Genomic DNA, 27,301 nt, shown 5'->3' with positions numbered 1-27,301 from the left:
CAATGTGCCCTGGAGCACAGGCTTGCCCTCTCCAAGTCTCAATTTTCCTATCTGTGAAATAGAAGGAGTAAACATTCTGCCACAAATAGCTCTTTTAAAAACATATTAAATAAAACAATTCATGTTAAGTGCTTTGCACAGTGCTTGCATAAATGAAGCAGTCAATTAGTATTCATTTTTGATTACCATATACAATGATCATGTTTAACCTTGACACAGAATTTTATACTTCTCCAAATTATTCACATAACTTACGAGGGAAGCAAGCAAAATTTCTTCTGTTCTTAAATTTCTCAGAACTTCTTGTATTTATGAGGCCACAAAAAAGTGGGGTAAAGAGAAGATGAGAAAGAACTATAGAAACATTCAGAAGTATATTAAAATTTCTTTAAAATCATCTTTTCTAAAATAAGAATAATATGTAGTCTACAGAAGAGTATTAAATACAAACAAATAAAAAAAGATTAAAATGTCTCTGTTTTACAGCAAATTATAACATAGCAGGATTGTTTTACTGTATTTATTTTCTGTTTTTGCAATGTATAATTTTATATAATTGAATCTTTCTTTTCCAGAAAAGTACAAATTTTAATAATATATGAATGATTGTATTTGTATTAAGAAAAAATTCTTGAAGAAATTATTTTTAATTCCAGAAGGCAAAAAAGAATGACTTTTAAAAACTCAGAGGAATAGCATGACATTTGTATAAATTAATGATTAGAGCTTTTCCTTCGTGACATAGTGTGTAGTTTGTTTCCTAATAAGAGATGGTTGCTTGGAAAGCTGCTCTTGGTTGTCAGTGTGTGTTGCTGTGTGAGGAAGTTAGTGAAAACATCACAGCTGATGAGGATGTTGCTTCTGGCATCAATGTTGAAAGCAGTCAAATCCATGGACTTCTCTTTCCCCCAGAGTTGAGATAGTTTTTCTTGATAAAACATAGAAAATGATCGTAGCCTCATTGCTTTCCAGATTATTTTCTTTCCCTGAGAAGTAAATCACTTGCTTTTGAAAAGAGAAACACTTGTTTCCCTCTACCAGGACATAAAAATAGAGTGTATTTATATTTTTCACTGCTGTATTTCTATGAGACACAGTAGATAATTAAAAGATTAGGCAGAAAGAACAGTATTCTCTGTTTTCCCTGTTTTACTTTATTGCAATAAAAAACTCTCAAAGCATTTCATGTTGATGGAGAGCTGTGAACAAGTAGAAATTAATTTTTTGTTTGTTTTGTTTTGCTTTTGTTTTTATTTTGTTGTGGAGGGAGTTTGCTGAGCAGTAAAGTAGAAAAGATGGGTTTAAAGGAAAGATTGTCAGTGAACACAACTTTTGTAAAGTAAATATGTTATTGCAAAAATTATATTTGACGCTCATGTAAAAATGTAATTGTGTCAAAGTTTGTGTATGTGTGCGTGTGTGTTTGCGTGTGTGTGTTAAATAGCTTACAAACATTCATTTTGATTAAGAAGGAAAAATTAATGATCCATGTTGGGTGGTCAAAACCATGCAGAAAAATGATAAACAAGTGAGTTAGTCTTTGAGATAATTCATTGCTTTTGGGTAACATCTATCAATGTACCTCAGAAAAATAACACTGTAATTTTAAAAGTCGTGGCCACAGGTCATCCATTTTCAAAGTAAGTTGTGATATCCTACGCTTCTAAAAGTGCAATACAAATTAAAATAGCTGATGTTGGCACTTGCCTACTTTGTGCCAATAAGTGAGCTAATCTCCCTTTAATTAAGATTACTCCCATTAGCTTCACTTTACAGAAAATATTTAAGAATTTGAGGGATTAAACGCATTTCACAGAATGACTTTAACCATTTATTTCAATATCAGGTTTGGACTACAGCCTGTTAAGTAAAGGGAGCAACTTCCATCTGTCTCTAAGACTCATTTCACATCTTAAATCAGGATAAAATGGTGTCTGACTCAATATTGAGGTAAGGATTGAACATATCAGCAATTTGACAAGTCCTCATGCATGTTGACTCTGTGAGTTGTGGCTTCTGCACATGAAATTTCTCAATAAATGGCCTTGTTTTATTTAGGGGATGTGGTAAGTAACTGGAGTGAAGTTTACACTCTTTTTCTTTTTGGCTTACCATGTCAAGAAAATTCTACCACATGTAGTTTCATATTACAACTCTTTCCAACTTTTCCAGCTTTGTATTCACCCTTTTCCATCCTGGTCCAGATCCCAGTCATCTTTCAGCTGAATCCTAACTAGCCTCCCTGCATTCTTCATTCAGTGGTCAGAGCATCCCGCTGACATCTAAATCACATCATGTGGGGCAAAACCACCCACTGCTGTGCTTGTCACTGAAAGTCATGCTCCTTACAATAACCTACAAAGCCCTGGGAGAGCTGCCCTCAGCCCCCATCCCCAGGGCCCCTGGGTCATGGATACTGAGCCTGATCCCTCCTTGGGGATTTGCCCGTGCTGATGCTTCTGTAGGGAGCCGTCTTCTAGATACCTTCTTGGCTCTTTCCTTACACTCTTCCAGTCTGGTTATGTATTCCTTTTCCATGAAGCCTCCTCTGGAAATGGCTCCTCTTCTCAGACTGCAAGATTCATTTATTCTGCTTTCTTTTTCCGATTGCAGGTTTTATAATCTGACATACTCTATCATTCCTTGTCTTCATTTGTCATCCTCTTTCTCTCTCTCCCTACCAGGAAATAAAAATAGAGTGCATTTCTATTTTTCACCACTACATTTCTATGAGACACACAATAGATAGTTAAAAATTTTGGAAATGGCCATAAAATGGAATTATTAAACAGACCTGAAACCGTATTGCACTGAGGCAGCCCTTCCCCTCCACATACACATGCCTCTCTGGGGTGGAGGGGTGGAGTTGGGAGGTTCACAAAAATGTTCTTTAATAGCATTTTTATGTCCATTTGACTTCAAATGAAAATATTCCAAATATAGTAAAACAGAAAAATCCATAGTGAAATACACAGAATAAGAATATAAGGATTTAAAAAATTTTCTTTGAATTTTCATAAGTAATTTTAATACCTAAAGAAAAAGAATTTTTAAAAAGCAGCAGAGTCATGACTCTGATAAAAATGTAAAACAAACACATGATGAAGACTTTATTTTGCTCATTAGTGATGGGACTAGAAAATTATTATCATTAGTGTAAAGAAAAATGCAATATATCACACTTACATTGTTTAATCAGGGATTTGTAATGAATTCACAAATAAATGAAAATGCTTTATGTGCAATACTGAGGAAAATCACTTAAACTTCCATCAGGCAGCATTTGTATTTATTTCAGCAAGAATTACTTGGATCATTCGCAGTTCCCTACAACTTAAAGGATTTATAAGATAGCTCCAGGCAGTGAAAGACAAAAACTCCATGGAATCCTAGACGCCATGGCCTAAAGAGCACTTTGGAGTGCACATAAATTATGTTACATTTTGTCTTTCACCAGAAAGTCTAAATATTGCCTTCAAAGGCTGACAAAAGTAAATTTACTGACAAAAGTAAATTTAATTTTCAGACATGCCATAAAAGAAGTATAAATTGCTCCTGAATAAAATGCATTTTCAGGAAAGCAAAATCATTTTCTCATTCTTTTGAAAACAAAAAATATAAACTTTTTGCATCCATTGTAGTCCATAACATAAAGTATAATACTCAAAGTGGAACATTAAAAAGTTTAATCAAGATTACTTACCAAGTAAAATTCCTAGAGTTATACATCACAATAGAATGCATTTTTAAAAATCGTACATAAATGGAGTATAATTTCCTATTTTTCTGATTAGGCACATTGTGGGATCACATTGGTCATGCAGTCATACAAGTACATGAGGTAATAATGTCGGTTTCACCCTACTATCCTTCCTACCCTCATATCCCTTCACCTCCCTTCACTCCCTTCTACCTAATGTAAAGTAACTCTGTTCTTCCCTACTGCCCTGCACCCCTATTGTGTGTTAGTATCCACATATCAGAGAAAAAGTACAGCCTTTGGTTTTTGGCTTATTTCACTTAGCATGATAGTCTTCAAATTCATCCATAACTAATCAGAACAAATACCAAAAATTAAAAGAAACTAATCAGGGATAAGGAATAGGGTAGTAATAATAGGCAACCATTAACACACATTAACACAACCAATCCTGAGAAAGCTAGATGAAGGTGACTATGGACATTCCAAACTGGAGATGTCATAACATCTGCCCGAAAGAGCTGCTGTCTTGGTGAAAGTAACCCATCATTCAAACCATGGAAGGGAGACAGGCAAACAGATCCCTTGGTGTCCTTCCCTTTCCACCTGATCTTTAACCTTCAGCTGACCCTATATGTTGGCCAGAAGTCAGGTCACTGTTGAAACTGGATGTGGAACACAGCCACCCAAGGTGGCGAAGAATGAGAGGAGATCTGGAATGCTGAAAGGAGCATAGGATCATGAACTCTCCAGTTTGGAGACAGCAGGGAAAAAATAAAACACGAAATAAGTAAAGAGTCCTTCAACTTATTTGTTCATTTGATCAATATTTACTGAATACTTCTTTGAGTCAGACATTGAACCACATATTGCAATAAAAAATAGAACAAGTTATAAACAGCCTCATTTCTCTGTAGTTTATTTCAGAGTTTCTAAACAGAAGGGGCTGGATTAATTGGAGTATCAAGTGTACAGAATTATACAAAGAGGTTTTAAAAAAAGCCTCCTAACATTTTGTACTAACTGAGAATAAATCAGGTTTATTACCAGGCAGGTTCCCTATGCCTAGATATCCTCCAACAAAGGTCTAGTGACCACCTGTCAGAAGCTGTTGTAAAGGGGTTTCAGCATCCTTGTTATAAGAAGCTGAATTAGACACCTGCAGAGGCTTAATATCAGATCATTTTACAAAATCGAAAAAGTAGCTTGTTTCTTTTTTTCCAACATAGATGGAAGAAAATGTTCTTATATTCTTATATTCTCAAGATGAAAATTCAATATATTGCTCATCATATTTGCTACTAAGAATATTGTTTTTACAGGTTAATCCACAACTTCTGAATTCATCATCAACACAGTAAAGAAAGAAATGGAATGAATGTTACTAATTTATCCTGCTGGGACTGACACAGAACCCCCAGATGCAGAAGATTCTATTTCTGGTGTTACTTATCACCTACATTGTCACAGTCACAGGAAACCTGCTCATTGTGGTTACTGTCCTCTGCAGCCAGACTTTGCACTCCCCTATGTATTTCTTCCTGGCTCTCCTGTCTTTGATAGATGCATGATATTCCTCTTCCATAATTCCTAAAATTCTAGCTAATTTGTTTTCTGAAACCAAAGATATCTCATTCAATGACTGCATGTTGCAGCTTTTTCTTGAACATTTCTTAGGAGGTTCAGAGTTGTCCTTCTTGTGGTCATGGCCTATGACCACTATGTGGCCATCTGTAGACCTCTGCACTACGTGACCATGATGAGCCACCGCATGTGCTGCCTGCTGGTGGGCCTGTGCTGGGTGGTGGGTTTTCTCCACTCTTTTGGGCAGATTCTAGTTACTTTCTGGCTCCCATTCTGTGGCCCCAACACACTGGATCACTTCATGTGTGACATTTTCCCCCTGATACAGCTTGCCTGCACAGACACTTTCCTCTTTGGTCTCTTGGTTGCTGCCAATGGAGGGGCGATTGCCATGATCACCTTTGTGATATTACTGGTGTCTTATGTGGTCATCATGTGCTCCTTGAGGACTCACAGCTCTGTGGGGATGAATAAGGCACTCTCTACCAGTGGCTCCCACATCACAGTTGTTATCTTGTTCTTTGTGCTGTGTATTTTTATGTACATGCGACCAGTAGCTACATTTCCCATGGATAAAGCAGTAACTACATTTTATACCCTTGCCACTCCCATGTTAAATCCTGTTACCTACACAGTGAGGAACGCAGAGGTAAAAAATGCCATTAGAATGTTACTTAACAGGATTGTGATTCCAGACAATAAATGATCCAACATGGATATTTTATCTCTGTCATGACCTTTGCAATTTTATATTTTATCACAGTAATCCATCTTATCATTCATGGGAGATACATTCCAAGACCTGGATTGGATGCCTAAAACACAGGGTATTACTAAACCTTATAAATATAGTATGTTTTTTTCTTATACATGTATATTGATGATAAACTTCATTTTATAAGTTCAGTCCCAGGTTAACAACTGATAACAAAATAAAACAATTATAACATGTAATGAAATTTTGTACTTTGGGATTATTATTAAATGAGATAAGTGTTTGAACATAAGAAATATGATACCTACCATAACAGTCTGTCTGATAACCTAGACACATACAAAATGACTAACGGGTGGGTAGTGCATAATAGATGTAAATATGCTGGACAAAGAGGATGATTCATGTCCCACCAGGATGGGATGATGTGAAATTTCTTCATAACACTAAGGATGTCTTTAAATTTAAAATTTATGACTTATTTTTGGAATTTAAACTATGAACATGGTTTACCATGGCATGAATACATGAAAATTGCTGTACTTTAAAGCCTTTCTCACACCTATGGATTTATGGTCAAAAAATTTTCACAAAGTAAATGTTATTATCATTATTCATGTTTTATAGATGGAGAAAAATGCCGTTCAAGAAGTTTCAATAAATAGTTCAATGTCAGAGACAGACCTAGTGTTCAGATCTGCATTCTTTTAGGTCCAAAATCAATGTTCTTTCAAATATATCAAAGGGCATTAGAAAAAGGAAAGTGTTTGCATTAGAGCCTCTCTTGACTTGTAATGAGTTGAAAATTTTTCCGTTATAAATTCAGATCTGCACAACGTGCTGAATATATAATCAATTGGTTTGAGAAAGCTGTACTGCTTACTGGCATTTAAGACATTGTGAAACAAAGACACAGAATGAGACCTTGGAATACCTTTATATATCTGATTTTAAATTTATATTTCATTTTGGTTACACTGAGTAAATATTGACAGTGATTATAAAAATGAATTTTTTGTAAACCTATGTGAAAATTTTTAAATGTCCTCACATGGTCACAATGAATTTATAAAATTGAAATCTATTGTTCTATATTACAGAGAAAAAGGATCAGAAAAGTTAAATAACTAAATCATACAACACATACATTCACTTCAATTCTAAATATTCTTAATACATATCCTGTGGTATTTTCCATATATAGAATTCCCTTGGGCTAGTGTTTAATTAAAATTTGGCATAAAAATATTTTTATCATTTGTCATAAGAAGTGCCAATTTATTAGGTTAAAAATCATCAGTGGTAAAAATTTGTGATTTTTTTCAAAAGCACACCACACAACTATTCCACTGTTAAAAAGTTGTTTTTATATTTAGTTCCTTGAATCTGGAATCCTTTTTGACAACTACTTTAGGAGATGGCTTACAATAATATAGAAAAAAACTCTATAATTGACCAAAGAAAATACTTCTCAGCTAACCAGTTCAATTTACTTAAAAGTCTTTGTTGGGAATAACTTTCAGGTCTTTTAAAAACTGCAGTCTGTGACCACTGTAGAAATACAAATGTCATGCTTATAGATGTGTCTAAGCTGTCACTTTCAATAGAGTCAGTCGCCCACTTCACAGCTACCACATGTTTTGTTTAAGAAATCAGTGGACTGTTATGTAACAATATTTAGCAAGCATATATTGATTGCAGAAACTTCCTGGAGAAGAAGAATGCAGGCTTCAGCATCAGGAAGCTGGGTCTACCTCTCACTGTGTCATCATCTCTTTCCGTGACCTTAAATAACTCATACTATTTCTACAAGCAGGTTACTTAGGAAATTTAGAAGGTGTAAAAGTGATTCTGTCCATGTTAATGTGTTTATTACCTTAATTATTGGTTTATTCTACTTTATTAGAAAAGTCAAACTGGAAGGTTGAGAGATTATATGAGAATGCAATTATTTTCATTATAACATTAATCTAGTTCCAGAGTTGGCATGAGAAATGACTGCTTTGAAGAACTACTATGAATTGTACCTGATGTGAAGTGCTGTTCTTATAACATAGGTCACAGGTCTGAGAGTGTAGCTCAGTGGTAGAGCCCTTGTCTAGCATGTTCAAAGCTGGGGTTTCATCCCCAGCACTGCAAAAACAAAAAGTATAACAATGAAGCATCAGTTGATAAAGACAATATTATAATAAAATTTAAGACATCAGAGTTACCTACTCAAATGTTCAATTCATACCACACCAAATATTTAAACTCCATACTAACACACTAAGTTTCTGTATCATCAAATATCCAAATTCTGTAATGGCAGACTCATTTTTGCTGTGTTTTCTCTTGACAGAGGGATTGTCTTCGTGTGGATTTAAGGAAAAAGTTAACAATTAAACATGAGTGCTGTGAAAGTCCTCCAATGTTCAGTTAAGGTGAAATAATTGGGTTTTGGCAAGCTCTGCTAATGGCAGTGAAACACCCCTGAGGTCTAATTAGCCACAGCTAAGAAAGGTCACAGAAAGTGTCTACAAACAGGATATGTGGCAGCTTTTGCTAAGGCTCCAGAGAAAGGCACCATCCAGAGGTGCACTTATAAATCAACAAGAGCTCACTGTGGCTGAACTATGTGGCAATTTTACCCTCACTTTACCTTTTGGTGAACTAGCACCTGCATGGGGCCCTGGCTATGGAGCTATGTCAGACAAGATGATAGGTGAGAAATCATGTAATTACAGATTCACAGGATTTAATGCACCTTAAAAATCATATAGCAACCTCTCCTCTTCACCAAGCTGAGGTTTTAATCTCTTCTTCGACATGTCAGTCATCAAGAAAGATTGAGGGGCTGGGGATATAGCTCAGTTTGTAGAGTGCTTGCCTTGCATGCACAAGACCATGAGTTCAATCCCCAGCATCACCAAAAAAAAAAAAAAAAAAAAAAAAAAAAAAATATTGAATCAACTATAATCCCACCAATTTAGAAGTAAAAATATTTTGGGTCTTTTTTTCCTTTCAGATGCAAATATTTAAATTAATAAGAATTATAGTGGAAATTAAAATTTGCATTCTAAATATTACCCATTTATTATTACAACATAAAAATTTTGAAATTATACATATTTGAAATATCTCTATTAACAATTACCAATTGTGGGATGCACTATATTATACTCATAAACTTATCTAATGTTGGACTTACAGTTTCCAATCTTCCATGGTTCTTTGTAATTTTGCTGAATGTGTTTTTACCTAAGAATTCTCCACTTCTATAAATATTTCCCTATATGGTTTATTTCCAGAAAGATTATTGTGAAGTCAAAGAGAAAAGACAAAATGATTTCTATTTCTTCAGAGTTATTTCTCAGTCACTTTCTCATTTTATGTACACCATACTCTTTCAGATCTACCAAATAGACCTCAGAATAGTGGAATACAATGAAAGTGTTCAATTTCCTTTTCATTTATGTACATAATTTTTTGAAAATTAAGAAAGAAAGCACTTTATCTGCTTAACTTTGAAAGGGAAAGAAATGTTTGCTTTTCTCAGAATACAATTGGTTATATTTATGTTTTTTTTTTTTTTTCTGTTCATTTCATTGGGGAATTTATGTCTCCAAATTGGGATGATTTTCCCCATTCTGTTCATGGTGAAATATTCTTTAACCATGAGTTATGCATGATGGATGCTGTGGGAAGATGAAGACATGAGATTGTGCATGTAGAAACATAGAGAAGTAGAGGAGATCATCCAGCTCATGAATGGATGAGTTGCTGCTGTGTAGTGAAAAAAACAGGGGAGGGATCACTAAAGGATTTTGGTAGAGATGATTGTATAATTTGTATCCACAAAAATACATTAATATGCATAACAAGTGTCCAGTGAATATTTGTGGAGTGAGTCTAATAGTTACTTGCATTTATTATGAATTATATGTATTTGTATTTATAGGTGTGTGTTGAGGCATAGTATCTTTTCTATCCTTCCTACAGTCACTTTCTAGTCTCCACATTAGATTTCTTTTTTAAGAACTTTGTAAATAAGGTTTTCTTTTTGCCTAGTAGATCGTAGTAAACTGACATCTTATTAAAAAGGCTTTTTTTTTGTTCCAGTGATTGGAAATATAAATTTAATGAAAGGGATTATATTAAATTATATGTAGAACATAATTTTGAAGGAGGAACACTTTTAATTAACCAACATTATAATTATCCTGAAAGTTAAATTACTGAAATAACATTACATAAAAAGTATGCCAGAAACTGAACTGAAGTTTAAGTTTGAGAAGTTTATGTTTTTCATAAGTAGATGATGTGGAGAAGCAGACTGGGAAGACAAGGATACTTGAGTTCTTGGTTTATAGCCATGGAAGCTTTTGTATCCTCACATATGGAAATGTAGGAAGTGAGGGAATTCACTGTGCATTTATTCATTACCTCACAGGTACTGATGCTGAAGACACTGTGCCAGACGCTGTACTAAGTACACCAAGGAAAGAGACGAGAATGGCATGTTGCTATGGTAGGTGCCAGAGAGGTGAGTCTCCCATAATTTATGTATATTTCCTATCTGCCTGCTCACTGTAGATATGTCTTGTCCTTGTCCTTTCACAGGGAAAGCAGTGGGTTCAAATGTAAATTTTGGAAGAGAGAATAGCCTTTATCAGTGTGCAGCACTTTACAGCTTACAAAATATATCCTGAAGTTATAATTTGTGAATTCACAGATGCAGATGGGGCTCAAAAGGAGAGGACACTGGGATTATTAACAGGATCACATGGAGTTGGAAACAGGGGAATTGAGATCTCTTGTGTTTAGCCCAGTGTTTTCTCAGTAAATTACACAGTAACTGTCAACCCACGGAGGCTATAGGTGACATGTAGGTATCTGAGGAGAAGAAAGCATTATGGAGGAGAGTGACAAAGAATAACTGAGGCAGTTACTAGGGTGGGGGACTGTGGGCAAAGATATGCTCCACAGTAGCAATGACTGCCCCATCTCCATACTATGAAACTCAGCATGCAATACATTTATAACTAGTGGGTTATCTTTCTTTATCTTTTTTGCAGGTAAGTAAGGCCCCAGGAAGATGTTATTTCCTGCAAGGATAGCCTCATGCCTCCCAATAACGTGACTCAATTTGTTCTCCTTGGGCTCATACAAAATCCACACCTGCAGAGACTGCTCTTCATCGGCTTTTTGTTGATTTTTCTCTTTACTGTGCTGGCCAATCTGTTCATCATCATCACCATCTCCCTCAGCCCCCTGCTTTCCCCTCCTATGTACTTCTTTCTCACCTACCTGTCCTTCATAGACACCTCTTACACCTCTGTCACCATCCCTAAAATGATCGTCGACCTGCTCTACCAGAGGAGGACTATCACTGTGTGTGGCTGTCTGACTCAGCTCTTTGTGGAGCACTTCCTGGGAGGCTCAGAGATCATCCTCCTCATTGTCATGGCCTATGACTGCTATGTGGCCATCTGCAAGCCCCTGCACTACATGACCATCATGAGGCAGAGACTCTGGCGCCTCCTGGTGGTAGTAGCCTGGATTGGAGGGATCCTGGACACAACTGTGCAAATTCTCTTCATGATCAGCCTGCTGTTCTGTGGTCCCAATGTCATTGACCACTTCATGTGTGATCTCCTCCCATTATTGAAACTGGCCTGCAGAGACACCTACAGGCTTGGAGTGGTGGTGGCAGCTAACGGTGGAGCCATGTGCTTGCTCATTTTCTCCATGCTTCTTGTCTCCTACATCATCATCCTGAGCTCCCTGAAATCCCAGGGCTCTGAAGGACGGCACAAAGCTCTCTCCACCTGTGGCTCCCACTTCACAATTGTAGTTCTCTTTTTTGTGCCTTGCATATTCACCTACATGCGTCCTGTGGCCACCTACCCGGTGGACGAGTTGGTGGCTGTGTTCTTTGCAATCCTCACTCCCATGTTGAATCCTATAATTTACACAGTGAGAAACACAGAGGTAAAAAATGCCATGAGGAGCTTGTTGAAGAAAAGAGTTATGTAGTCCATTCATCATGCCAAGTGATGACAACCCTAAATATGGAAGATCAAACCTGCTGCACACACAGTGCAAGAGGAGTAGCACATTTTACAGATCATTAGGAAAAAAGTAAAAGCTCCCCCAAATGAGCATTCATCTGGCACTTAATAGTGGCAAGACCTTTTGTTCGGTGATTTTGGTAGTGTTTAATGTGTTTTACTGAATGCGAGGTTCACATGCAGATCTCTGGTTTGATGATTCTGGGGTGTACATTCCTCCACAGATTCAGTGGGACTTTAGTAAATTCTTCATAAATGGGCTATTTGGGTAAAATTGGCTTTGTGCAGAACATTGGTCTCAGAACTTTAAAAAACTATTTGGTCTTTTGTGGTGAAGGAAATTCTTAGATGAACGTATGGAGGGTTGACAGTTGGGGAGTGAAGGAACCATTGTTGATTTTCTTTATTTTGCGTTTTTTTTTTTTTTTTTTTTTTTTTTTTTTTTTTGCAACCTGAATACACAAAAAAAGAAACACCCACAAAGGAAGAAAGAAACAATTCCGAATCTAAGAAGAAATTATTCCTGACCTATCTCTATTTCTTTTCCTGTCATAAGAATGTTAGAATTTTTGAAATTACTCTTAATATCTTCTTATTTTCTTAGATATCCTCATGGCTCACAGTTTCTCTTGAACATAAAGTTGTTTTTTTTTTTTCCCTTACCAATACTTTAGGAACCATTTGCAGCAACAAGTGTAAACATTCTTTTATTTAATGTCACCCAAAGGCATGAGTTTGTAAAACCAGTGGATGATATGTGTCATACATAAATTTATTTTAAATGAATACATCTATTTTTAAAATATAGGACTCATTTGCTTCAGTTAGAAGACCTAATCCATGCACTACTCTGGTAAATTTCATTATAACTGTTCCCAATTTCCAAAGAAACAAACTGAGGTTCAGAAAGTTTGAATTAATGTACCTTCTGCAGTTCACACATCTAAGAGTTTTACCTGTGACCTTGGAATTGTCTCTTCCAACACTCAGTCCTGCTTTCCTCAATGAAACACAGTTGTTTGTGTAGGTAAATGTCTATAGATAAGAAATTCACATGTAGTCTCAAGATTTACTTTGTCCTTGGAGAACAATAAAGCCAACTTTGTTGTAACCTTTCTGACTTGTAGCAATGTATTTCAGCAGAAATGTTCCTGTATGAACTCAGAAAATATCAGGGCATTCTATGTTACTATAATATCTTTGTGAATCAAAGCTTCTCTGATTATAACTGTCCAACTCTGGCTTCTTCCTACACATGTTCTTTCTCAAACTCACTGGTCATCTGAAGCTGTTTCTCCCATAATCTGCCATGCAGAAAAGTCAATATATAACACCTATTTTGGGGGTTGACTAACTGTTCTGACTTCTGCATGGATGTCTCAAATTTCTAAGAAATAGAACCGTTTTCCCATAAAGTCTAGGTCTGGAAGCTGATGTAGTCGGCCCTTGATCTAGTAAAAATGATCAAGTTTTCATTGCTGGTAAAAAAAATAAACATTTTTACAGACTCCAGACTAAATAAGTTGTGATTCACTTTGTCTTATAATAGATAGGAGATAAAGATACTCCAGGAATAAGAATGGGAGCGGTACTGAGAAAATTGTCATTTTTTTCTAAGGTAAAAGAAGGGGTTTGAAGGGAAAACTAAGGCCAGTGTTTCTGTCTTTGAGGGGTGAGGAGATCAATGAGATTATAAATTGTCAACAGCAAACTTGGAAGGTGTAGGAACTAAAGGAAGAGATGTAAGTAAGCCTGACATCCTCAGTAGAGAGTATTACTGATTTGTAAATAGTTTAGGGATTGTTAAGATGATCCTTGGCATCCATTATCAGGAATCTCTCATGAAGATGGTGCATCTGATTATTCCTAGTGCCTAAAAATAAAATATCCTAAAAAAGTATATATATATATTTACATATATACATATAAATTTACATATATTTTTTTCTTCTAAAAACTCTTAAGAGAAACAACATTGGAATTTTTTAATAAGGTTTAATCTGGACACTTAATTCAATGAAAATATTAGCCATTATTCAATGAGGAGAGTAAGTGACCCATAGTTAAGGCCAACTATGAGGCATATATGTTGTTAGGTACTTTACATATCTTAATTCTCTTAAGGCCCATACGGTATCTCTGAATATCATTGTTTGTTTTTTGGGGGGTGGGTACTAGGAATTGAACTCAGGGACATTCAGCCACTGAGCCACATCCCCAGCCTTATTTTGTAGTTTATTTAGAGACAGGATCAAATTGAGTTGCTTTGTGCTTCATCATTACTGAGACTGGCTTTGAACTCAAGATCCTCCTGTTTCAGCCTCCTGAGCAGCTGAGATTAAAGGCATGGGCCACTATGCCTGGCTCTGAATACTATTTTCTACAAGAGTAAAATGAGACTCAGCAAGGTTCCAAACTTTTGAACTCTACCCTCTGCCATTCTTGTCACAACACTTCTTGCTTGTGGCATGTAAAACATCAAAACATGGACCTGGTCCTTGGCTGTGTTGTTCTCAGATTTCTCTCTGTATTTATTTTGGGGTGACCTTCCTCCCTTTACCTTGGCCTCCACTTTCCAGGTTTCCCACACTCTCTTCATTCCTCTTCTGTCAGGGAAATGTCATCTGGCCATCTCATTCCAACACATGTATGCACATCATCAAAAGTGAGATGCACTGGACTCTAGGAATGAATAGTTAGTGGTTCAATTTCAAGGAAGTTGACACATGGGTGAGAGAGATGCTTGGAGGAAGATAAGCCATGCAGTCAGGGAGGTGGCCTGACACCTTATGGATATAAGGTTGGGAACTTGAAAAGACAAATGTGTGTCTGCAGGGATTTCCCCAGATTCTTCCATAGCATTAATGTGGTTACTTGAAAGTGGCTCTATGGAAAGTTGCAATCAGGAAATTTTGACTTATTTCATTGATTTTTATTTAGTGCTTGCAGTAAATCAGATAATTTCACGGGCTAGATACACAACATGTCCCAATACAAGCAAGTATTATATTTATACTTAAATTTCAACTGGAAGTAGGAGTAAAATAAACAAATAAATATATAATAAATAACATAATTTTGTTAAAACAGTAATAAGTATGCCGAATAAAATAGCTTTAGATTGCAATGCAGAATCTAAGAACTGGGAATAGATTTATTTTCTTCTGAAGCATAGCTAGATGCTAAAATTTGTGGAATTAAAAGATGCTAAAATTAGAGGAACGAAGAGAGTGTGGGAAACCTGGACAGTGGAGGCCAAGGTAAAGGGAGGAAGGTCATCCCAAAATAAATACAGAGAGAAATCTGAGAACAACACAGCCAAGGACCAGGTCCATGTTTTGATGTTTTACATGCCACAAATTTTAGTTAGATCCCCCACAAATAAAAAACCACATTATTTTCTATTTCTTAAAAAAATAAGTTACATAATGCAAATATTTATAATAGACATGATATTTCATGTCCTTACATATATAAAAATGGCATATTGGGGAATGAAAATAATCTTACAGATTTTCTACTTAAAGAACAGATGTACATAACATGCATAACAGGTAGATAGTGTGTCTGAGATATTAAAATTCCAGAAGCAGGATGATTAGGGGAACTGAAGTCTTTAACACTTCCTCAGGAGGTTCATAATAAAAAGATAATGTTGAAGACACCTGCTCCAATTCATTTCTAAATGGTTAGGTAAAAACATGGAGTAAATGTAGAGAGTAAAGGAATCCAAATGCAGAGCTTAGCCTTTCAGCTCTGAGGGTCATATTTGATAAAATGGAATCACTCTTTTTTTCCTGAAAGACTCCTCAGGATTTATAGATGAATATGTTAAAGAACTATGAATAATCTGTGCAATAGGATATGAGTGTAGTATGTCACTATTTTTTACTATTGAAGTTGAAAATAATTCAGGCTATAAGTCCAAATATTCCTACATCAAAAATGTATTATTTGAGAATGCTGCTATGGAGTGAGAATTTTTTGGGCTTAGGCACTTAATTTTTTTTTTTTAATAATGGAAACTATCCTGCAAGTAGATGTGACCCAGTTTCAATAATAGTATGAAAAGATGGAGTGGCAGACTAACTGACAGAAAAATTTGATTTTGGAATTGGCTAGGTAGCCTAAATGAGTTATTCCATATAAAATTTCATATTATTAGTCATACATGGTGGTACATGCCTGTAATTCCAGTGGCTCTGGAGGCTGAGGCAGAAGGACCAGGTGTTCAAAGCTGGTCTCAGCAACTCAGAGAGGACCTAAGCAATTCAGTGAGATCCTGTATCAAAATAAAAAATTTTACAAAAAGGACAGGGGATGTGGCTTGGTTGCTAAGTGCCCCTGGGTTTAATTCTTGGTATTAAAAAAAAAAAATTATGAACAGATGGTACAGTGTGGCCATTCTCTACTGAAGAGAGTTTAGTCGTGGAGCAAATAGCTGAAGTGTTAATACTATGGTCTGTTTTTTTGCTTGAGGGGCATCAGCTTGACCTGGCTCTAGTGAAAGAGCCTCTGGGGAAACAGCAATCACTGCAAGTGCGGATGGGAATTTACTGGTGCAGTGATTAGTTCTGTCAGTGGAGAAACAGCCACCAAGGGATGCAATTGGAATGATGCATATATGCATATTTTGGAATTCTGTGCCACTTGAAACTGGTGCTCTGTCCTCCTTTACCCCAGGTCTGTTACCCAAAGGATGACATTTGTTGATGGTGTTTCTTCTAAAATGTGGACTGGAAATTGTTTATAAATTAAGCTGAATGTGCTGGAATATGGTAGGCACAGTGCCACCAATCATTCTGTAAGCAGATTGTTGTCTGCCCTTTTTTTGTTGTTGTTTGTTTGGCAACTTATCCTATTTAGAGGAAATAAATTCTCTGCCATCTACAGTGGATGTTCTTATTTAAGTCTGTGGATACTTAGAGCACCTTTTTATAATTGTTCTTTTCATTAGAAAGTCTGTTCCTATTGAAACAATGCCCCGTGTGTTTGTTCTCTATGTAGGTCCTGACTTACTTCAGACCTCTAATTTACTGAAGTTCCTAAAACTGTAGAAGAAAGTACATGTGAGTACATTCTGGATGGGCTATGTCTTTTGTCAACCTAATGTGATCCTAGACAATTGACTCACACAATTTTTGCCTTCTACTTACTGGGATCATCAGGTACCAGACCGAACCTTGAAGGTAGTTTTGAAATTTTACTTGAGTATTAGACATGTTCCTGTTAATTTGAGGAATGAGTTTGAAGTTGTGGAGATAATTGAAACCACCTAACATGTACACAATTATGTTTTAAAAGTGTCAGTATTCATCTCTTTGTTCTATTTATATGCACAAACAGCTCAGGAAAATGAGCCTTGAGCTGTCAACAATTTGCAGTTTGATTTACATTAATCTCTTTTGGCAAGTTGTCAAAAATTAATATTACAAGGAGGATTTGATGGTAGTGATTCAACACCAAATTAAGAGTTCTAGGTATGGTGCAGCTCTTGAATTTGGTTAAAGCATATCTAAGAAAGGAAATGTTACAGATGAAAGATGGTAGATAGGATTTGAGTCAGGATGCCAGAAGAGTAGCCATGCCCAGAAAACGACACTCTTTTTTCTGCAGGCAGGAACTGGCACCAGCAGTGCTTGGGCTTCATGGTTCAATGCCATTTTCCTCAGTTGAACTCCATTTTATGGATTCAATTAAATGTAATTAAATGATGAGTGTGTACTAATGTAGAACAGTATTAGAAATATGACAAAAACATAATAAATTAGCCATCCTTAAGCATCTCCAATAGGAAATAAAAACAACATGCAACTGGAATAATAGTATGAGCCAAGAACATAAATGAATTGTTGCTAATATGATCCATATAGGTGCTCAGTAATAAAGATCAGGATGACAGTGATGAAGCTGGTAGAGGGGAAGAAGTAACAGATAGAGAAGGAAAAGGAGAAGATTTGCTAACAGGGCACAGGCAGAAGTAATAGAAAGCTGGGAGTTACATTGATTTGCCAACTCAGGCTGCATAGGGATGGTATCAGCTAGGTTGTAGATCTGCGTTTCTGGAGCAGATAAAGATGCTTAGGTCTTAATTTTCTTTATAAGCGCATCTGAAAAATGATTAGAATACTTGGAAAGTTTGTTAATGGTTGTAATTCTGAGTTTTACAATTGGAATAGATAGATGATTGATGGATAGAAATACAGATGCCAAGCAATTGAAATTATAATAAGATAAAACAAGATGGATTGTTATTAGCATTAATTTTGGAACTTGGAAAATCTGGAATAGAATTCAACCTAAGTATTTACTAGTTTTAGGAACTTAGTGTCATTATATTTCAACTTTTTAAGTCTCATTAACTAATCTCTAAAAAGGAAATATTTCATGGGATATTGAGACATAGTAGGGACTAGTTGAATATAAGAACTATACAATAATAATAATAATTCAATTTTTGAGTTGAATTGAACATAGAGGGAAAGAGTATAAACCACAATAAATAGAGTCCTTCAGATAGGACTTGTTTCAGTTCTTCAACTAGCACATTCTAAGTATTCTATATATATGAAATATATCGATGGAAATTCACATATTTTCTGAGATCTTGGGTGAGAGAAATGAAGGTCAACAACCTAGCATGATCATCCAAAAAACAGACAAACAGGAGCTGAGAGAAAAGTTTGCATGCAGGTGGTTATTTTAGAAAACTGAATGGAAGTACTGGAGAGAATGAGACAGGGAAATAAAAGAATGTTAAGCTGGTTCCATTTATCCATTCATCCATGGACTCCTATCTAGCCATGGTCAGTGGATTCCCCTCAGGTGTTAATGTCTCCTTGTCCACAGGAGTAGGTGTGTGCAACCAGGATGAAGTTGAGTTTATTAAGTGTCTCAGGCACAAGCAGTGGGACAGAGAGCAAGAGTTGTGCGGTGGGAGGAGAAGGTGCTGAGGGATCAGTAGGGTCAAGCTGCTGTCAGGTTTTGATTATTAACTGGATTCTGTGGCAGCAGCTGGAGACAAAGGCAGGTTAGGAGGGTCTGGGAGAGCACCCCCTAGTGGTTGCTTATTAAAAATGATAATCCTTCTGCAGATTTTCCAGTGCAGAGTGACATGCTGTCCTCAGCCCATATTCAATGGAGAATTCAAACAACGTGACTGAATTCATCCTTTTGGGCACAACAAAGAATCCAGAGCTGAGCAAAAATGCTCTCTGGTTTGTTTCTAATCATGTATGTGGTCACAGTACTAGGAAACTTACTCATCGTGATGACCGTAAGTGCAAGTCAGAGTCTGAAGTCGCCCATGTACTTTTTCCTTGCTTCCTTGTCCCTCATGGATGTCACCTACTCTTCCGTCATTGTCCCCAAGTTGGTCGTGGACTCCCTCTCTGAGAACACTGCCATCTCCCTCAAGGGCTGCATGACCCAGCTCTTTGCAGAGCATTTCTTTGGAGGTGTGGGGATCATCCTGCTCACCGTGATGACCTGTGACTGGTACATGGCCATCTGCAAGCCCCTGCACTACAGCAGCATCATGAGTCCTCGAGTGTGCTGCCTGATGGTGGGAGGGGCCTGGGTGGGCGGATCCATGCACGCAACAATACAGCTTCTCTTCATGTACAGAATACCCTTCTGTGGCCCCAGTGTCATCGATCACTTTATGTGTGACTTGTTTCCACTTTTGGAGCTGGCCTGCATGGACACCCACATCCTGGGTCTCTTAGTCAACCTCAACAGTGGGGTGATGTGTGTGACCCTCTTCCTCATCCTGCTTGCCTCCTACATGGTCATCCTCTGCTCCCTGAGGTCTTACAGCTCTGAAGGGAGGCACAAAGCCTTCTCCACATGTTATCTCCCACTTCACGGTGGTGGTGTTGTTCTTTGTGCCATGTATTTTCTTTTATGTGAGACCTGTGGTCACCTACCCCATAGACAAGGCGATGGCTGTGTCCTTTACCATTGTTGAACCAATGTTAAATCCCTTGATTTACACCTTGAGGAATGCAGAAGTGAAGAGTGCCATGAGGAAACTATGGGTGAAGTGAGGGGCCCTGGTGGTCACTAGACTACATTCCATGCAGTGCATTTTCCTTACAAAGTCGATGGAGTCTTATCCTCCCCATAATTCCAATCCACTGGCATAGGCAACCAGATTCATCTTTTTTAATTTTATTTTATTCATTGTTTGTTTTTAGTTATACATGACAGCAGAATCCATTTTTAACAGACAAGTCAAGATATTACACACAAGTCCTGTCCAATCATGATATGCCTCTAGGGTCTCACACAAGTACATTTTGTACTGCCTCACCTTGTCCACAAAGTAACACTTTCAAATTGAATTTTATTTTGAATGATCCTAGTATTCCCAAGTTTAGGTTTTTAAATTAATTTATTTAATTCCCCCCCTTTCTTTTGTTTTTGTTTTGGTACTGGGGATTGAACTCAGGGGCACTAGACTACTGAGCCACATCCCTAGCTCTATTTTGTATTTTTTATTTAGAGACAAGGTCTCACTGAGTTTCTTAATAGCTCACGTTTACTGATGCTGGCTTTGAACTTACAATCATCCTCCTTCAGCCTCTTGAGCCACTAGGAATGGAATCTCGTGCCACCATGCTAGTCTTAATTTTCTTTTTGGATGATTTTTCCCAATGCCTTTGCTTTGCAGGTTCCCTGCACTTTTTTTTTTTTTTTCCTCCGAATGAACTCCTGCCAGAAAAGAAAAGTATTTCCTGATGACTTTCCCCACTCCTGCTCTTCAGCTGGCCCCCGCTTCTACACCCAGGTTGTACCCTCAACATCTGCAATCACAAATTATACGTTAAAATACTTCTTGGGGTTCAGGTTCTGTTTCTGGCTCCCTAAATCATAATACTTGTCAAGACAGGGATTACTTTTATTCCTTCTCGCTGTAGCCTCTGTGGTTAGAACATTCCTGGTCACCCAGAATATGCTTAATAAATATTATTGGATGACTCTATGTCCAAAAGAGACTTAAGGGTTTTAAATATTTGCAAATAACCATAAAGAGTGGGAAGGAAAATATTTGTAAGCACTTTTGGGATTAGAATCCCCTCAGATGACATACTGTAAAGTGTTCCTTTTGGAAAGACTTTTCATTTGTTAATGTGCTTTTTAATACAAAGGTCAAAGTATGCCAAAGTTCTCAACTACCTCTTGACACTCTTCAGAGAAGCATAACAAGTTTCACTCGTGATCAAGTTAAGATGCTTTAAAATCAAGGGTCTATGTCTTGAAGTCATGTATTCTCTATGAGACTGGAGAAACTGTATAGACTTTCTTTATTTACTTATTAATTTTATTGGTTCTTTTTAGTTTTGCATACCTAGACCTATTTATTTAATGATGGGAAAAGGATTCTGCTGTTACCTTCAAGATATATATTTACAAATCCAAAGAATGTTCATCTTCTCCCTGATGCTTCCATAAAAAGAACTAGGAAGGCACTGATGGGGTTTCCAGCCACTTCCCTTAATGAGGTACATGGTAAGCCTAAGGTCCTAGCATGGTTTAGCAAACTGTTTCCTTATTAAAACAAATACACATGATATATGTGAGGGCAACAATTTTAGTATGAATTATGATTTCAAATATAGCACATTTAAATCAAATATTTTTTGAAATAAACTATATATGTGCAAGAAGAATCTAGCTATAATAATCCCCAACCATATTTATAACTTCAAGATTCATTTGTTCATTGATAGACAATTGCTGAGTTTATACAAAGTTCAGATATTTTGCTAGGAGCTGGTTTACAGTAGTGAATAAGAAAACTCACCTTCCTTGTGTCTCGGATCTTATATGTTAGTGCAGGAGACAGACAACCTATGAAGATGAAAATCGATGTCATTGAGCCATCACGTGATCAGATCATTGTAATGGAGTAGTGCGAAGGTGACTCGGGGGCTCTACAGAGTGGGCAAGGGGTCTTTCTGGGAGGAATTTTTTAAACAAAATCTGAACGAAGAGAAGAACCATCCTCAAACATATCCCTGGGAAGAGAAAATATATGCAGAGTGAAACCCAAAGTGAGGAATGTGCAAGTAATCAGTGCACTGCTGTTGGGGTGGAGCTGTGGTACCAGGGGAGAGGGGAAAGGCAGGCCAGGCCCTGGAAGACAATGCTATTATTATTAATCCTTAAGTTAGAACAGAGCAGTGGCATCAAAGACTCTATTAGACTACAACTAAAAATCAGATCTTACATGGATTTATAGATGAATTTAGAAATAGCATAAAAATCTTTGCACACAGCTTTCACTTACTGTTTGCTGTATCATTAGAACATAATATTTGCTGCATGATAGCAATATTTTGGAATTAAATACCAGATTCATTTTACATTTCTTTACATTGTCACAGAAGAAGAAAATGATCATGATATGATAATTGGTCTATGTAAGAAATTTATGTAGAGCATTTTCTTAGTTTGATTATAAAGTTAAAATGGAAGAATCAAAATGAGATTTCTAATCTTAAATATTTATACTCTGCTTGATAATTTTTAAGTATCACAAGTAGGATCAGAACTTACATTTTTCTCTTACCACAAAAAAAGCTGTTCTGGTAATCCATGCTGAAAATATTGCTGGCCTTTTCGATTCCCAAAATTTCTTGTCTTCTTTGTTCTATAGATTCCCCCATTTTAATTCACATTAAATAGTTTTACTCAGTATACACATTATTTAGTAGTTCAACACTTTACTTTTTCTAACACATTCATTTCTGGAATAAATCTTAATTTTTCTTATAGTAACTTGCTCTTACCAGTAATAGCTTTTAAACCATATGATTTTCTGTATATTAGAATTTGAAAAATCCAATATTATTTGTGATATAAAGACATAGAAAGGTAGGAACATGAGGGCACTTTAATTGGAACAACAATATGTATTGAAAAGGGCACACATAAAACATAATGGTAACTCTTCTGTTTTGGATATGAGGCATCCACCCAAAGCTCATAGGTGTGACAATGCAGGACTGTTCAGGAGTGAAATGGTTAGATTATGAAAGTTGTGAGGTTGGGTTAATCAGTGAATTAATCCATTGACATGGATTAACTCAGAGGTACCCGTAGGCAGGTGGGCTACAGGTGGAGTAAGCAGATGACTAGGGACCTGCCCTTGGGGTTTTTATTTTATCCCTGGTGTGAAGAACTGTCTACATCCTGATCGACATGTCCTGAACTGCTTTCCTCCACCATGCCCATTTGCCATGATGAACTGTCTCACCTCCAGCCCGGAGCTATGGAATCAACCATCTATGAACTGAAAACTCTGAAATCACGAATCCCCAAATAAACTTTTTATCCTCTTTGTTGTTTTTATTCACAGTGACAAAAAAAAAAAAGTGTCTTAAACAGAAACTATTAGGTGGACTTGCCTCCTATTTTACAAGAAAACTTAAGCCATCAAAAAAAACTTCTACCCACCCCACCACTGCTTCTACTGTTATCTGTTCACTTAGGTCCTACCTGAAGCTGCACATGAATCATCTGTGTCCCACTTCAGAGCCAGTGAAGCCACTTGGCCTGTGCGCTGGACTTAGGTTTCTCCTCCTTGCTTACACAAGGGTGATGATCTAACACTTGATTTAATATTTCTTCTTTCATTTACATTTCCTTTTCCAAGGGATCATTTATGATAGAAAATAATCGATCTCTTCTCTTGAAAAATCTTCCTGTGACTCCACTTCCTTCATCAGTTACTAACCTTGTGCCCTCTCCTTTATAACAAAACTCAAGAGATCTCCATAATGCTTGTCTCTCATCTCTCTCCTTCTACTTTTCTACAAGCCCTTTTCAGTCATAGTTCCTTATCTAAGACTTTCTGAAAGTCTACTCTGAAGAATATCAAAGGACCCCTGTGTCATTTAATTTAATAGCCATTGCTCATTTCTCACCTGAAAAAAAAAAATTCATTAGAAATTCTTAACCCAGTTTTTGTTGACATACTATTTAACAAGGCTAAGATTCTCAAATTAATATCTCCAGCCAGACTTATTTCTTGATGCTGTGATGTGGAAATCCAAATTTCTCCATGGCATTCTCCCCAGAACAGGTAATTTCTCAAACTGAACAATTCCAAGGCTTTCCTCCTGGTTCTACCTTTATTCCCAAACATATTCTACATGCAAAATTTTCTGTCAGTTGACGGCACATTTGGTCTATGTCACATGTAATATCTAGTCTGTCAGGAAACCCTGTGGACTCACCTTTCATCTTATTTCCCCAATTCAATCTCTTTTAATGACTTTTAGAGCCATCACCTAGTTCCAAGCCACTACTGACTTCCACATGATCTATTCCCTACTCCTTTTACTTTTATCTCAGCATCCCCTACTCTTATATTTGATCCTAAGCACAGTACTCAGAGTTGTCTTTCAAACTTATAAGTCAGGTTACACCACACTTCATGACAATCAGGGTAAAAACCCTTACAATCATTCAAGTTTTGACTGCCACAGTATGGCTAACCCTTTCTCTCTCTGAACTCCTCTCTTATAACTGATCCCTTGGCATTTTCCCTGAAAACTCTGGTAAATTTCTGGTTTTCCAACTGTTAAGATTATTCATTCTAAAAAAAAAAAAATTGGTACTTGGGAATTGAACTCAGGATTATTTACCACTAAATCACATCCCTGGCCCTTTTTATTTTTTATTTTTTTATTTTTAGATGGTATTACTTAGTTGCTTAGGGTCTCACTAAGTTGCTGAGGCTGACCTCAGTCTTGTGATTCCCCTGCTTCTGCCTGCCAAGTTGCTGGGATTACAGGTGTGCACCACTGTAAGTTTGTGCTCTTGAGGTAGAGCTTTACACAGATCATTCTGTTGTCTATCTGCAACACATCCCCCCGACCTTTTTCATTGCTAAATTACTAAGTGTTAACTGGTTGGAAGGGACAATACTTCAGACAGTTCTCCCCTTAGATCTAGGCCAATGGGCTTGACTCCAAATCTTGGATTAATTTTGTTGAAATTTTCAGAGTTCTTGTTATACATCTGGAATTGGGCAGTGGTTTCTCATGAAGTATCTCAGTCAATAATCAAGGGTCTGGACAGCATCCTAGATTTTCTTTTTTGGGGTATGTGTTAGTCAACTTTTAGTCACTCTGAACAGAATACCTGACAATAACACAGAAGGGAAAGTTTATTTTGACTCATGGTTTCAGAGATTTTGTCCCATGGTAAACCAGCTCCATTGCTCTGGACCTGAGGCAATGCAAGACCTCATGGTGGAAGGGCATGGTAGAGGAATTATGCTCAACTCATAATAGGAATGAAGTGTAGAAAGAGAGAGGGCAAGGAAGATATATTTACCAAGGTCATGTCCCTATTGATCTCCTTTCCCCAACCATGCCCCACGTGTCTACATTTGCCAATTACCCCCAGTATTCCATTCAAATTGTTAATCCATTAAAGAATTAATCTACTGATGAAGTTAGAGTATTCATAATCCAATCCTTCCCAAAAGCCCCACCTGCAGACATTGCTGTATTAGGAACCAAGTGTCCAATACATGAGCTTTTGGGACATTCTAGATCCAAATCATAGAGGGTGCTCTCCAACATTATATCCTACCCCTGGTGTATACCAGGTGTCATCAGAAGCTCTTGCTGCTGTACCTATAAATTTATCCTAGATCATATGGCCAGAACTATTACTGAAGGATAGTTCATTATTTCTTGATATTATTGCATTACATTGGTTTCTAGAGTGCTATTGATATACAGATTTGGGACACATAGGAGAAGTACAATGTTCTGGGCTGCAAATGTTCCTTATTATCTTAGCATTGGTCATGTGTGTGTGTGCTCTCATGAACTTTTTCTTGCATCTACTCAGACATAAAGTGCCAACCTCTGTACCATGGAAGGTAATAGGACTATGTCGGAAATTATTTATCCTATTTGTCCCCACTATGGACACTGAGGGAAGTCACTCCAGCCCTTCCACTATCCCTATGGCAAGTATCAGAAACTTGTGTAGGGTTGACTGTGTACATCACCTTCATGGTCTTTCAGGATCATTTGTTCTGTGATGTTAACTTGCAATCCTCTCCTCATCCTAAATTGATGTGCTTTTTGTTTTCCATTGGATGTGATGGCATTATGTGTTCCCATGTTCTTCAGTCATGATGATGAGGGATATGACTTACATAAATTGGAACACTTTTTTTTTTTTTTTTTTTGCAGTCTCATCTTTTCTCTATTCTACCTGCTAGTGACAGGGCACAGAGGTCAGGTATGTGAACACAGTTTTAAAAAAATGCATTCTAGGAATCTGATCATGACCTAACAAGTTCAGAGGAAGACAAGGACAAAAAAATGTGTAGTTCTATACTTTTATATTAAAAGACCTTTAAATTTGGCAAGACCTAGAAAGGAATCACTAGAAAGGAATTCACAATTTTTTGCATTAAGCTATCATTAGATTTACAATGTAATCATTATTAAGAAAATATCTTTTAGGGGATTTGGAAGATGGCAGCACAGAAGTAGTTTGCATGTCCCAGCTCCTCTACAGTTCAGGATCAAAACAGCTGGAGAATAGCTACTCAGTGAGGTGGGAGATGGACAGAATATACTGAAGTTCAATATTGGGCAGTCAGAGATTTGAAGAGACTCAAAGTCTCTGGTTCCAGGAATAAAGAGTGAGAACTTTTTAATCAAGTCTGAACTGGTACCCTAGCCAGTGCCTGAGCAATTTAAAGGGAAGGGGTTACAGAAAGAAAAATAAAGAAAGACACATCTGACAAAATTATGACAAACAGTGGCAGAAGGTGAAGTCAGTTTGGATTCACCTGAAACCAGAACTACATAATGCTGTGTGAGAAATAGTCCACCTTTCCTAATTTATAAGTGAACAATTGTGGCAGGGAGCAATCCTGTTGGGGCTCCCTAAGTCTGCACTTTAGGAAAAATATAATTCCCTGTATTTTATCTCCCTTGGTGACAATAGCAATAGCATCATGCAAAAATGGCCTATTAGCAAGACTTATGAGTAATTTATACAGTGAAATCACTGCAAGTCTAAAGCTACCGAAATCTGCTGACCAACAGAGGCAATGGAGCAAGGCCCAGGAGCACAATGCTTCTCCTAACACACTGAAGATTCCCAAGTGCACACAGAGTGCAATTCCCATGTCTGACTAGACTCAGTCTGCTGCTTATGGGATGTCTTGAAAACAACCCTCTGCAATAGAAGGGGACCCATGAG

At 37.0% G+C, this 27,301-nt stretch overlaps 1 protein-coding gene and 2 pseudogenes across 1 annotated transcript; all 3 read left to right on the top strand.

The window, feature by feature from the left end:
- Positions 1-5,074: 5,074 nt before the first annotated feature.
- LOC124958223 (olfactory receptor 4C46-like) lies at positions 5,075-5,990 on the top strand (annotated as a pseudogene).
- A 5,112-nt stretch (positions 5,991-11,102) lies between these two features.
- LOC124959374 (olfactory receptor 140-like) lies at positions 11,103-12,017 on the top strand. The gene has a single exon (XM_047517873.1). It carries the CDS (start codon positions 11,103-11,105, stop codon positions 12,015-12,017), a length of 915 nt encoding a protein of 304 aa, XP_047373829.1.
- A 7,172-nt stretch (positions 12,018-19,189) lies between these two features.
- LOC124958027 (olfactory receptor 4C6-like) lies at positions 19,190-20,100 on the top strand (annotated as a pseudogene).
- Positions 20,101-27,301: the final 7,201 nt, after the last annotated feature.

The sequence above is a fragment of the Sciurus carolinensis genome, chromosome 11 (assembly GCF_902686445.1).
Source record: "Sciurus carolinensis chromosome 11, mSciCar1.2, whole genome shotgun sequence".
NCBI lineage: Eukaryota > Metazoa > Chordata > Mammalia > Rodentia > Sciuridae > Sciurus > Sciurus carolinensis.
The sequence above is the reverse complement of the archived record's forward strand: the minus strand, read 5'-3'. Positions and strand labels throughout refer to the sequence as shown.

Coding starts and splice junctions, on each gene's coding strand:
- LOC124959374 (XM_047517873.1), top strand. CDS start 11,103: ATGCCTCCCAATAACGTGACTCAATTTGTTCTCCTTGGGCTCATACAA.